The sequence below is a fragment of the Trichechus manatus genome, unplaced genomic scaffold (assembly GCF_000243295.1).
Source record: "Trichechus manatus latirostris isolate Lorelei unplaced genomic scaffold, TriManLat1.0 scaffold00009, whole genome shotgun sequence".
In the NCBI taxonomy this organism is placed as follows: Eukaryota; Metazoa; Chordata; class Mammalia; order Sirenia; family Trichechidae; genus Trichechus; species Trichechus manatus.
The window spans coordinates 17,557,013-17,569,170 of record NW_004443945.1 but is presented as its reverse complement, the minus strand read 5'-3'; the positions used below and the strand labels follow the sequence as shown (position 1 = coordinate 17,569,170).

At 40.8% G+C, this 12,158-nt stretch overlaps 1 protein-coding gene across 1 annotated transcript in view; it reads right to left on the bottom strand.

The window, feature by feature from the left end:
• Positions 1–12,158, bottom strand: part of SNX31 (sorting nexin 31) — a 69,221-nt gene that overhangs the window by 12,128 nt on the left and 44,935 nt on the right. The window contains 2 exon segments of the mRNA XM_023726030.1: positions 1,438–1,551; positions 5,584–5,787. Coding sequence (XP_023581798.1) covers positions 1,438–1,551; positions 5,584–5,787 — 318 coding nt within the window.

The following is a 12,158-nucleotide window of genomic DNA, read 5'->3' as shown; positions in this document are numbered from 1 at the left end:
TAACCACAAAAATTGCCTCAGCAAACCATCCTACCACTTCCCTAAGGGTGTTTCATACTTAAGGTGATCCTGAGGACCTATTTCTTTAACCTAGGATTTTGGTTTAGTATTTTGTGCTTTTCAGAGAACCTTGATATCTGTTATCTCATGACCACAAATATACTAGACGTGGAGAGTTGAAAGGGGCTTTGGGTCCCTAAAACCAGAATATTCCTTGGAATTTTGTGTGGGGACTCAAATTGAATATAATGTTGATGCAAAGATTACTTCGATATTTTGATTCTGCTTTAGAACATTTGTAGGTTTGATTCCAATTTGAAATAATTTCAGTTAGTTGAATAAGTATAATTTTTCAATGGGATTTGATATTTAGCAAATTAATTTTTTTTAAAGGATTCTTATCCCAACTTTAATTACAAGTCTGTGGCAGACACTGATAGTTAGCTACCCAATAGCCTTGCCCTCTTCTTCCTCGCTAACCAAACCAAACCAAACCCATTGCCATCGAGTCGATTCTGACTCATAGCAACCCTATAGGACAGAGTAGAACTGCCTCATAGGGATTCCAAGGAGCAGCTGGTGGATTCAAACAGCCAACCTTTTTGGTTAGCTGCTGTAGCTCGCTATAGCTGTTCACCACTGTGCCACCAGGCCTCCTCCTTGCTAACAGAACCCTGATTTTATTTGAGATGACAAAGTGCCAAGCCCCAGTCAATGGATTGTGCTTATTCTAAGCTGATCATGAGGCCTGTTCCTCTTTGCTAGATCCTTGATTCCCAGACTCCCTTGCAACTGGGAGTGGTCATGTGACCTAGTTCTGCCCAATGAGACATAACAGAAAGTCTTCTAGGAGGCTTCTGGGAGAAAGCTTTTTGTTTTCCAGATAAAAGGGATAGCTTTTATCTGCTTGGAAAGGCCAAGAGAATGATAGAGATGCCAATCATCTACCTCCAGTATTCTTATTAAACGAGATAATAGAAATCTAAACCAGGGGTCAGCAAAATACAGCCTGTGAACCAAATCCAGCCCACCACCTATTTTTGTAACTGATGTTTTTTTGGAACACAGCTATATCCATTTGTTTATGTATTGTCCATGGCTGCTTTTGTGCTACAGTCAGAGTTGAGTAGTTGCCACAGAGACAATATGGCCCACGAAACCTAAAATATGTACCATTTGGCTTGGTTTAAATCATAGTTAGTTGGGTCATCTGTTATTGGTAACTACATAAATTCCTTTCTAACTGATACGAAGGTCATGGTGACTAGTAAAATAAAAAAAACAAACAAAATAAAGGGTATTAAGGCCAAAAAGATTGTGCATAGCACACTCTAGTATTCTGCTCTGGTTGGATTGAGGCAATGTGCTTTGTCCACCCTAGCAAGCAAGAGAGTATTTCAGCACAGAAGTTTTTCATGCTCTGCCCTGGGAACTCACCTGTCTGGTGTAAATAACAAACCACTGCCAGCAACTGTCCTCACTGTACTGAAATCTGAGCTCTAAGTTCTGGTTGAGAGTTTGCTGGGGCCCATCCATATCCAGTAGAGTCCCCTGCAGAGGAAAAGATCCTATTAGACATTGTCATGGATTGAATTATGTTCCCCCAAAAATGTGTTAACTCAGTTAGGCCATGATTCCCAGTATTGTGTGCTTGTCCTCCATTTTGTGATTGTAATTTTATGTTAAAGAGGATTAGGGTGGGATTGTAACACTCTTACTAAGGTCACATCCCTGATAACAATGTAAAGGGAGTTTCCCTGGTGTGGGGCCTGCACCACCTTTTATCTTACAGGAGGCAAAAGGAAAGGGAAGCAAGCAGAGAATGGGGACATCATACTACCAAGAAAGCAATGCTGGGAGCAGAGCCCATCCTTTGGACCTGAGGTTCCTGCTCTGAGATGCTCCCAGACCAAGGAAGACTGATGACAAGGACCTTCCTCCAGAGCCGACAGAGAGAGAAAGCCTTCCCCTGGAGGTGATGCCCTGAATTTGGACTTGTAGCCTACTGGACGGTAAGAGAATAAATACCTCTTCGTTAAAGCCATCCACTTGTGGTATTTTTGTTAGAGCAGCACTAGATGACTAAGATGTTCAATAGAAATTTAAGTGCCTATTATGTCCTGAAGGAGCCCTGGTGAAGCAGTGGTTAACCACTCAGCTGCTAACCTAAAGGTTGGCAGTTCGAAGCCACCAGCCGCTGCCCGGGAGAAAAGACCTGGTGATCTGCATAAAGATTACAGCCCAGGAAACCCTATGGGGCAGTTCAACTCTGTCACATGGGGTCACTATGAGGCAAAGTTGACTCAACGGCACACAACAACATTATGTCCTGGGCAAAATATCATAACAAATGACATGTCCTGGTTCCTAAGGGGCTACTAGTATATTGAGGAATCATGAAATAAATCACCACAATTTGATATGATAAATCTTATAAAGAAAGCAAACACAGGTCTATAGAAGCAAATAGAATAGGCATGTATCCCAGACTGGGAGGGTAAAGGATGGCTTCCTGGAGGGAAGGGCGTCTGAGCAGAAGTAGAGGCTCTCTAAGTTTGCTGTTGTGGCTTTGGCTTTTTTTGGTGGGGTTGGGGGAGAGTAGAGATGATTCCTGATAGAAGAGAAAGCAAGTGCAAATGCACTGAGGCATGAAGGAGCCTGGCCTACTGGGGACACTGCAAGGGATCGAGTGTGGCTACTGCACAGGCTCCAAGGCATGGGATGTGGTGGGAGAAGGGGCTTAAACAGGTAGGGTATTAAAACACAATTCTGTGTCCAAGAAGATGGAGCAGATGTTTGTTTCCTTATTCCTCCCACTAAGTACAACTAAAAACCCTGGACATTATATATAAAACAAATATAAGCCTCTGAATCTATAATTATCTCAAAATAAAACACTTAATTAAAAATAATTAACTATTTAAATAAAAAATAATTATAAGGTAGTATGAGGTTTATAATATGCATAGAGTTAAAGTATGGCAAAAATATCATAAAGGACAGAAAAGGGAAATAGAAGAATATACGGTTGTGAAGTTTTTATACTGTTCGTGAGGTGGTCTAATATTTGAGAGGAGACTATAATAAGCTAAAGATGTATATTGGAAACTCTAAAGTAACCATTAAAAAAAGTAAATAAAAGAGGTATGGCTAACAAACCAATAGTGCAAATGAATGGAATCATAAAAAATACCCAGTTAATCAAAAGAAGGCAGGAAAAGAGGAAAGAAAGGAACAAAGAACAGATGGGACAAATTGAAAACAAATAGCAAGATGGTAGATTGAAACCCAAACATATATATATTTAATTAAATATAAATATTAAATACTCCAATTAAAAAGTAAAAATGTCAAATTTGATTACAAAAAAAATCAGGACCCAACTATATGTTGTTCTCAAGAGCCTCATTTAAAAACATAAAAATACAGAGAGGTTAAAATTAAAATGAAAGAAAAAGATATACCATGCAAATACTAATCAAAAGAAAGTTGGAGTGGCTATATTAATTTCAGGCAATGTAGATTTCCAGATAAGAAATATTACCAGGAATAAAGAGAGACATTATGTAATAATGGAGTCAATTCACCAAGAAGATATAATAATCTGAAGTATGTATGCACCTAATAACTGCATTTCAAAATATATGAAGCAAAAATTGAAAAAAACTGGAAAAAGAAATAGACAAATCCACAATTATATTTGGGGCTTTTCATACTTCTCTCAGTAACTGATAGAACAAGTAGGAAATATATAAAGACATAGAAGACTTGTACAATACTATCAACCACTTGCCCTAACTGACATTTATACACTATTCCACCCAATAGCAGAAGAATACATATTTGAGTGCACATGGAATATTGATCAAGACTGACCATACTCCTGGCCATATTCCATAAATTTAAAAGAACTGAAATTATACAAGTATGTCCTCTGATCCCCAAGGGGGACAGAGGCAGGGAGAAGGCTGTTAGATTCATCCAGGCAGAGAATGCTGAGACCACCAAAGTTGTGAAGATGGAGAGAAGGAGCATCATTAAGGAGTAGCAAGGTAGTAAAATGGATAGAATGAGGCCCTGGTGGTACAGTGGTTAAGCACACAGCTGCTAACTGGAAGGTCAGTGGTTTGAACCCACCAGCCGCTCTATGGGAGAAAGATGTGGCAGTCTGATTCTGTAAGGATTTACAGCCTTGGAAACTCTATTGGCAGTTCTACTCTGTCCTATAGGGTTGCTATGAGTCGGAATCGACTGAACGACAACGAGTGTAGAATGGATAGGTCTCCACCAGCAATTAAAAGTAGAGAATACGAGAGAGAGAAAAGTTAGAAACCATTTCAAGGTTTCCGGTTCAGGCAACTGGGGGTGGTGGTGGAGATTATCACTGAGCAAGATAAGGAATGCTGGAAGAAGAACTCCAGTGTGGCAATGAGAAAAAAAAGGTGAGTCTGGTTCGGGGAAAGGTTGAGTTTGAGATCTGTGAGACACGTGGTGAAGATGTCCAGAAGGCAATAGGAAATACTGGACCCTTTGAGAGAGATCTGGGTGATGGATTTGAGAATATGCAGAGGAAAGATGGTAGATATGGAAGCCCAGGAAACACCAACAGAAAGAGAAGCAGTCCATAAAAACGGGAGGAAGGAAAGGAAGTTTTGAAAAGAAATTTTTTTTAGATATTTAGATTTTTAATTTTTTAATATTACAGACCATGCTAAGATAAACATTCATGTTTGTCTTAGTTATCTAGTGCTGTTATAACAGAAATGCCACAAGTGGATGGCTTCAACAAAGAGAAGCTTATTTCCTCACAGCAAAGTAAGCTAAAAGTCCAAATTCAGGGCGTCAGCTCCAGGGGAAGGCTTTCTCTCTCTGTCAGCCTTCTCATCGATCTTCCCCTGGACTAGGAGCTTCTCTGTGCAGGGACCCCGGGGACGCGCTCCACTCCTGGCACTGCTTCCTTGTGGTATGAGGTCCCCGGTCTCTCTGCCAGCTTCTCTCTTTTATATCTAAAGAGATAAACTCAAGACACAATCCAATCTTGCAGATTGAGTCCTGCCTCACTAATACAACTGCTGCTCATCCTCCCTCATTAACATCATAGAGGCAGGATTTACAACACATAGGAAAATCACACAATACGGGGAATCCTGGCCCAGCCAAATTGATACACACATTTTTGGGGGGACATAGTTCAATCCATGGCAATGTTCATAAATCTTTACAAATATCCACAATGATTTCCTTAGCATAAACTTCCAGAGATAGACTTGTTAGATTAGAAGGTAAACACGTTTTTTTGTGTGTGTGTCATTTAAACCCTTTAGTGTAGAATTAAGTAATATTAATTACCATGTTGTGCTACCATTATGACTATCCATTTCCAGAAGTTTTACATCACCCCAAATAGAAACTCAGTACACATTAAGAAATAACTCCCATTCCCTCCCTGCCCCTAGCCCTTTGTAACCACTAATAAAATTTTGTCTCTATGCATTTGTTTATCCTGGGTACTTCATCTAAATGGAGAATTTTTAAATCATGGGTGGAGGCTTCCTCAGTAAGGCAAGGTGCCAAGATACTCACAAGGAAAGTGACCTGCCAGCACTTGACCCTGTTCATCTGGAAAATGACATCCTGGGTCTGGTCATCAGGCAGGGTTATGTGGCAGCTGATTTCATTATTGCCGACAGAAACAACAGCCAGACAGCCTGGTTCTGGATATTCACAGGTACAGGGATCCAGCTGCAAGTATCCATAGTGCTGTACCTCTCGAGACAGCTCCAAAAACTGCAACCAAAAATGGGAGTGGGGGGGCAAAAGACCATTCGAAGCAGATGAAAACCGCATGTCAGAAACTATTACCATTCTACAAGAACACATAGAATTCAGGCTCAGTGAGAGCACCTTTTTCTTCTGGATGATTCGAATGAAGACAATGCCCCTGTGCTCTCTGACAATAAGCCCTGGGGAAGTTCATGGTGTATTTGGCCAGGCCAGGGACATTTCTGCCTCATTCACCGTTGTGTCTCTGCACTTGTGACACTGCTTTGGTATAGAGTGGGAAGAAAAATATTTGATGAGTGAATGAAGAATGAGAAAAGAGTGGAGTGAATAAAGTGAATGAATAGACGTGGTTCCATCTCAGCAGATTAGAACACAGCAAAATAAACAAGAGGTGCACATTTAAAATGCCACCTTTTGGACCACATGAGCCACAGCCGCCATCAGCCTGAGATTAGACAAACTAGATGGTGCCAAGCTATGACTACTGACAACTCTGACCAGGATCACAATAAAAGGTCCAGAACAGAGTGGGAGAAAAATGTAGAACAAAATTCAAATTCATAAAAAAGACCAGACTTACTGGTCTGATAGAGACTGTGGAACCCCCAAGACTATGACCCTTAGATACCCTTCAGACTTGGAACTGAACCCACTCTCGGAGATCACCTCTCAGCCAAACAGTAGACGGGCCTATAAAGTGAACAATAACACCTGTGAGGAATGTGCATCTCAGAACAATCAACCATACAAGACCAAAAGGGCAGCATTTCTCCAAAAGCAAAGTTCAGAAGGCAGGAAGGGGCATGAAAACTGGGCACACTGAAACAGGAAACTCAGGGAGGAAGGGACGAGAGTGCTGGCACATTGAGGTTGCAACCAATGTCATCAAACAAGCTGTGTATAAATTATTAAACTAATCTTCCTGTAAACTTTCACCTAAACCACAATAAAATGTTAAAAAAATTTTTTTTTTTTAATAAAATGCTGCCTTTTAAAAAACAAAGCTGAGGGAAGTATGTAGGAGGAAATCATCTAATTTATACAGGCTGCTTTAGATGATGGTGGTACTAATTGTCCGAGAAAGAGACTTTGGAAATAGCAATGAAATGAAGGTATGAGTAGGTCTGCTTTCTAAGGAGAGTTCCAGACAACTGAAGAGTGCCAAGGGGACACTTTTCATGTTATTGCTAAAGGTTAGCTTTTTCTCTCTGCTTCTGAAGTGACCTAAGAACAGAGGACAGCTGCCGTTTGCACCTGTTGTCCCAGCATCCTATCCAGGACCTTTTGTGTTTAACAAAGTATTGTTATTAATAATTACATTTAAATGAGCCAACATTGGTTTGGCGACCTCCACTTCGTTCCTCCAGCTTCCATGATGGTCCTGCCTAGTGGGTGTGAGACGCATGTGAAGAGAACAGAGTTCTCACTTTTTTTTTTCAGAGTTCTCACTTTGTTGTTGTTGGGTGCTGTAAAGATGGTTCTGATTCATGTCAACCATGGTTAAACCTAAAAGAAGTCCACTGAGTGACAACCTGGCTCTTTTCAGATCCTTTCCAGTCCTTACACCTCCCTTTCAAGGACTACATGAAGTAAGTATTCGCTGATAAAACAAAATGCATTGAGAATAACCAGCAAAGGACAGCTGCCTCCTCAGGTCTCATGCTGGCAGAAGTATTTGAGGCTGTCATCCCTGCCAGGCACATACATGTTGTACCAGCTCCTTGTGCTGGGGCCCATGCTTCAGCTTCGGCGACACATTAAGCTGCCAGACCTCCAGTTGGGTCATTGGGAAACATCAGAAATTATAGGTCATGCGTACCTGATAAAAGGAGCCCTGGTAGCGCAACAGTTAAGCACTTGGCCACTAACCAGAAGGTTGGTAGTTTGAACCCACCCAACATATCTGTGGGAGAAAGAACTGGTAACCTACTCCCATAAAGATTACAGCCTAGAAAACCCTATGAGGCAGTTCTACTCTGTCACATGGGGTCACTATGAGTCAAAATTGACTCAACAGCACCCAACAACAACAACCTGATATATATATGGGGAGGGGGGTGGACAAAGGGCTGAGTAATCTTCCCATAGAGCATGTAAAGAGTACTCTAATGCTTTTGCTACAATAGTTTTGTATTTATCACACAGTGTGCATCTATAAAAATTACTGTGTTCTTTCACAACACTAAAAAGTTTTGAAATACACTCTTTTGGCTGCAAAGAGCTAAAAGAAATGAAAATGTTTGTTTAATTAAAAATTAAATTCCATTTCTCAAGAAAATTGGTGATGAGGGGGGCGGGGCCAAGATGGCGGAGTAGTCAGATGCTTCCAGTGGACCCTCTTACAACAAAAACCTGAAAAAACAAGTGATTCCATTATATATGACAATCTGGGATCCCTGAACATCAAAAGCAAAGTTGAGGAGCCAGGCTGAGTGGCAGCGGGAGGGAGAGACAGTTCGGAAGAAGTGAGGAGGTACCAAACCTGACCCGGTGAGAGCCTGAGCCCTCAGGGGTGAGCAGTGAGGCAGGCAAGCATCGGTGCTCGGGAGGTGTATTCCGCACAGGGAGAGACCCAGCCACTGAGTCTACTCAGCCACACAGAACCAGTGAGAAGCAGCTCCTGATCGCTGAAAGGTAAGTATTTGCGTCCGGCCTACCGTGCAGATGAAAAACACCCCCCTAGGGGAGAAACCTCTCTCCCATTTACCTCACCACTCCCTGCTCTGCACAGGGTCCCAGACTGGCTTCAGCAATTGCCGAGTCCCCTGGGCCGGAAGTAGGATCTGTCACATGCCCTGAGCCATTCTCCCAGCCTTGGAGAGTGAACAAATTAACAAATGGGAAAAAATAAACTGCTGCCCCCCCTAAGCCAGGGCAGGCATAGCTCCTTTGACTAGACACAGGCATAAGGGAACCATGGACTTTGAGTGCCTTCCCCCTGCATAGACTTGTGTGTGCCCATTTCAACAGTATAGGCCCTTATTACTGCAGTACAACAGGGTATATACCTGAAGTCTAACTTCAACTGTTTCAGCTGTGAAGTGGCAGGTTCGTAACATTTGACTCTGCTCTGCCTGTTAAGTGGGGACTTCACCTACCCACATCAGGGGCCTGAGGACTGGTGCCTAAACCCACGCAACCTAGCCACCTGCAATAGGGGCCCAAGAATAAGAGGTGCCCCACAGTCCTTACAGCCAACAGTACTGGGTGCTCATAGTCCGGCTGTAAAACCCACCCACCTATGCGCTCTAGGGAACAGGGACACGCTTTCCTCCTGGACACTCAGGGGCGGCCGTCAGCCCCCTGCCTTGCTCATAGTGTGTCCCCCTGCCAGATGCCTGTGCCTACAACAATCATCCATGCTTGTCTAGGACTGCAGGTGAGAGTCTGCACTACACACATGGTGGCTATCTACATGGGCACCTGAGCTAAAGCCATACAGGAGGAGTGGGTGGGCTCCTGAGCCCACATATCTAGTAATGGATCTAACCACCTGGTGACAGGACATTAGAGCTTCAAAGGGGCCAATAATCAAACTAGCTCACACAAGCAGCCTATCTGGGCATATCAAAACAAAACAAGAAGCTAGGACACAGTAAGCAAACATAAAATAAATAAAACAACTTATTGATGGCTCTGAGACAAGAGTCAATATCAAATCACATAAAGAGGCAGTCCATAATAGCTTCAGCAAGCTTCCAAAATAAAGAATCAAGAAATTTTCCAGAGGAGGAAAATTTCTTGGAATTACCGGAGGCAGAATACAAAAGATTAATATACAGAACTCTTTTAAGAGATTAGGAAGGAAATTAATCAAAATGCAGAATGTGCAATAGAGAAAATTAAAAAGATTAAAGAAGAGCATAATGACGAATTTAACAGGCTGCAAGAATCCATAGAGACAGCAATCAGAAATCCAGAAGATTAACAATAAAATGTCAGAATTAGACAACTCAATAGAAAGTCATAGGAGTAGAATTGAGGCAATGGAAGTCAGAATTAGTGACACTGAAGATAAAGCACTTGACACCAACTTATCTGGGGAAAAATCAGATAAAAGGATTAAAAAAAATGAAGAAACCCTAAGAATTATGTGGGACTCTATCAAGAGGAATAACCTACGAGTGACTGGAGTACCAGAACATGGGGGGATAATAGAAAATACAGAGAGAATTGTTGAAGATTTGTTGGCAGAAAACTTCCCTGATATCGTGAAAGATGACAAGATATCTATCCAAGATGCTCTTTGAATCCCACATAAGGTAGATCCCAAAAGAAAGTCACCAAGACATATTATGATCAAACTTGCCAAAACCAAATATAAAGAGAGAATTTTAAGAATGGCTAGGGGATAAACAAAAAGTCATCTACAAGGGAGAGTCAATCAGAATAAGCTTGGGCTACTCAGCAGAAACCATGCAGGCAAGAAGGCAATGGGATGACATATATAAAGCCTTGTAGGAAAAAAACTGCCAGCCAAGAATTCTATATCCAGCAAAAGTGTCTCTCAAATATGATGGCAAAATTAGGGCATTTCCAGATAAACAGAAGTTTAGGGAATTTGCAAAGACCAAACTAAAATTACAAGAAATACTAACGGGAGTCCTCTGGTTAGAAAATCAATAACATCACATAACAACCCAAGAGTAGAACACAGAACAGAGCAACCAGATATCAACCCCGATAGGGGAGTCACAAAAATAAATCAAAGCTAAAACACTGAAAATAAGGAAACAGACGTCAATATGTAAAAGATAACAACATTAAAACAAAAAAAGAGAGACTTAAAAAACGTAGACGTAGATTTTTCATATGGAGTGGATGTGAAGGCGATATAAAGAAATAAAAGACTGGTATAAACTTAGAAAAATAGAGGTAAATGTTAAGGTAACCACCAAGGAAACTAACAATCCTGCAAGTCAAAATAAAAAACAAAAAAAAATATAAAGACTCAGCAAACACACAATCAACAACAATGAAAAAGATGAAAAGAAAATATATAAAGAAAAACGACTCAGCACAGAAAATTGAGTGGAACAAAGAAACTGTGAACAACACACAAAGAAAGACACCAAAATGACAGCACTAAACTCATACCTATCAATAATTACACCGAATGTAAATGGACTAAATGCACCAATGAAGAGACAGAGAGTGGTAGATTGGATAAAAGAACGCGATCCATCTATATGCTGCCTATAAGAGACACATCTTAGACTTAAAGACACAAACAAACTAAAACTCAAAGGATGGAAAAAAATATATCAAGCAAACAACACTCAAAAAAGAGCAGGATCAAACAGAACACAAAAGGCTTTCCACTCTTATCTTTTTCTATTAGCATTTAGTGAATAGAAATTTGTTGGACCAATGAAGACCCTCCTGACTCTCATTACTGAAACCCGTACCAATGATTATTAAGAAAGGTAATCCAAAATGTAGGCTCACACTTTCTAGCCAATCCGTGAAAAGACTAAGCTTTCAATGGTTTTGCCCATTTGTAATGTTAATATATACTGATGGCTCTGTAACTTTGGACTGTGTTCTTTGGACTCTGTTCTTTGGACTCTGGCAGACATGGCTGTGGCAGCATGCTTGTCCGTTTTCCCATTCTTACCAATTCTGTAATATTCTTTGGACTTGGACAGACATCGCTGTAGCAGCATGCTTGTCCATTTTCCCACTTTTGTCTGTTCTGTGATATTTCCTTGGATTCAGGCAGACATTCTAGCTCTGGCAGCATGCTTGTCTGCTTCCCACTTTTGTCCTTTTGAATATAAGCCAAATAAAACTTTCTTTTTGCTTAAAAAAAAAAAAGAGCAGGAGTGGCAATATTAATCTGACAAAATAGACTTTACAGTAAAATCCACCACAAAGGATAACAAAGGACACTATACAATGATTAAAGGGTCAATACACCAGGAGGACAAAACTGTAATAAATATTTACGCACCCATCGACAGGGGTCCAAAATACATACAACAAACCCTAACAGCATTGAAAAGGGAGATAGACAGCTCCACAATAGTAGCTGGAGACTTCAACACAACACTTTTGGTGAAGGACAGAACATCCAGAAATGCTACAATCAACCAAATCGATCTCATAGACATATACCGAACATTCCACCCAACAGCAGCCATGTATACTTTCTTTTCCAGTGCACACGGAACATTCTCCACAATAGACCACATATTAGGCCATAAAGCAAGCCTTAACAAAATCCAAAGCATCAAAATATTACAAAGCATCTTTTCTAACCATAAAGCCATAAAAGTAGAAATCAATAACAGAAAAATCAAGGAAACTGAACAACACCTTTCTCAAAAACTACTGGGTTATAGAAGAAATTAAGGATGGAATAAAGATATTCA